Source organism: Pygoscelis adeliae, unplaced genomic scaffold, assembly GCF_000699105.1.
Source record: "Pygoscelis adeliae isolate BGI_AS28 unplaced genomic scaffold, ASM69910v1 Scaffold213, whole genome shotgun sequence".
Classification (NCBI taxonomy): domain Eukaryota; kingdom Metazoa; phylum Chordata; class Aves; order Sphenisciformes; family Spheniscidae; genus Pygoscelis; species Pygoscelis adeliae.
The window spans coordinates 874427-875565 of NW_008824410.1; the positions used below are offsets into that span (position 1 = coordinate 874427).

Here is a 1139-nt window from a genome sequence, read left to right on the forward strand (position 1 = left end):
CCGGGGGGGGGGGGCAGCTGGGGGGGGTGGGGGGGCCTTGCCCAGCCCCAGGGCAGCACCGGGGGGGCACAGCCGAGCAGGGGTGCCAGCCATGCATGCCGGGCTGCGGCTCCCAGCCATGCCTTCTCACTGGGTCCCTGCTGTCCACTGTCCTCTGCAGATCTGAGCCAAGTGGAGATAACCCATGCATACCTGGCTAAACAGGCAGATGAGATTTCCCTGCAGCAGGCTGACGTTGTCCTGGTGTTGGGTGGAGAGGATGGTAAGTGTCAGCGAGTGGGGAGCTGCGGCCGGGAAAGGCTTACCTTAGGCGGAGCTATGGTGGGGGGAAAAGCTTCAGTGATCCCAGTGAACTGGGATTTTAGCAATTTTCAGAAGCTTCCAGGAAGCTCTAGCCACTGGCAGGGTCTGTGTCGCTGGCTGGTGCTGTGGCCCAGCAGATGACTGTGGGTCCCTGGAGGCTGATGGAAGTGGCACTGCCATGGGCGGCTGCCGCGTTACTTACCAGTGACGCTGTGCGCCGGCTGTGGCTGGCAGCCAGCAGCAGAGACCTGAGAAATGAGAGCAACAACCTCAGAACAGGCAGTAAATCAGAAACCTCCTCCCCTGCGAAGCTTTCCCTGGACGCCTCTAGCTGGCACCTGCGTGAGAAGGGGACAGTGCAGCCCTCACCTTCCACGCGCATCCCAAGGAGCAGTGGCCCTTCCTCCTGGCGTGACCAGCTCTGTTCTTCTCCTAGGCTGGTGCTGGGGTGAGAGGCTGAGGGATGGTGAAAGGGGCTGGTTTCCCCAGTCCTGCGCTCGGCAGATCACCAGCCGCACAGCGGTGGAGTGCAACGTCCGCCGGATGGAGCGGCTGCGGATAGAGACCGACGTGTAGGCTTACAGCCAAGGAAAGATGCTTCTGTCGTGACTTATTTCAGGGGTCTTCAAACCTCTGTGGACTGAGCCCATCGCGAGAAGGGACTGGGAGATCCTTTATTCTTGAATTGTGTTTGTCTTGAGCAGTCACAGGCGGCAGATCTTATCGTTCAGGACCGGTCTTTGTAGCGGCCATGACAGCAGCTAATTGATGTGAGACCTGGCATCCGAGCGCTCCTGGCCAACACTAGTATTAATGACTTGGAACAGGCTTCAAGA

At 59.6% G+C, this 1139-nt stretch overlaps 1 protein-coding gene across 1 annotated transcript in view; it reads left to right on the forward strand.

The window, feature by feature from the left end:
• ARHGEF16 (Rho guanine nucleotide exchange factor (GEF) 16) overlaps window positions 1–879 on the forward strand; it is a 10417-nt gene extending 9538 nt beyond the window's left edge. Inside the window, exons 13-14 of the mRNA XM_009320545.1 lie at window positions 161–262; window positions 740–879. Coding sequence (XP_009318820.1) covers window positions 161–262; window positions 740–879 — 242 coding nt within the window. The remainder of the gene's footprint in view (window positions 1–160; window positions 263–739) is intronic.
• The last annotated feature ends 260 nt before the right edge of the window (window positions 880–1139 follow it).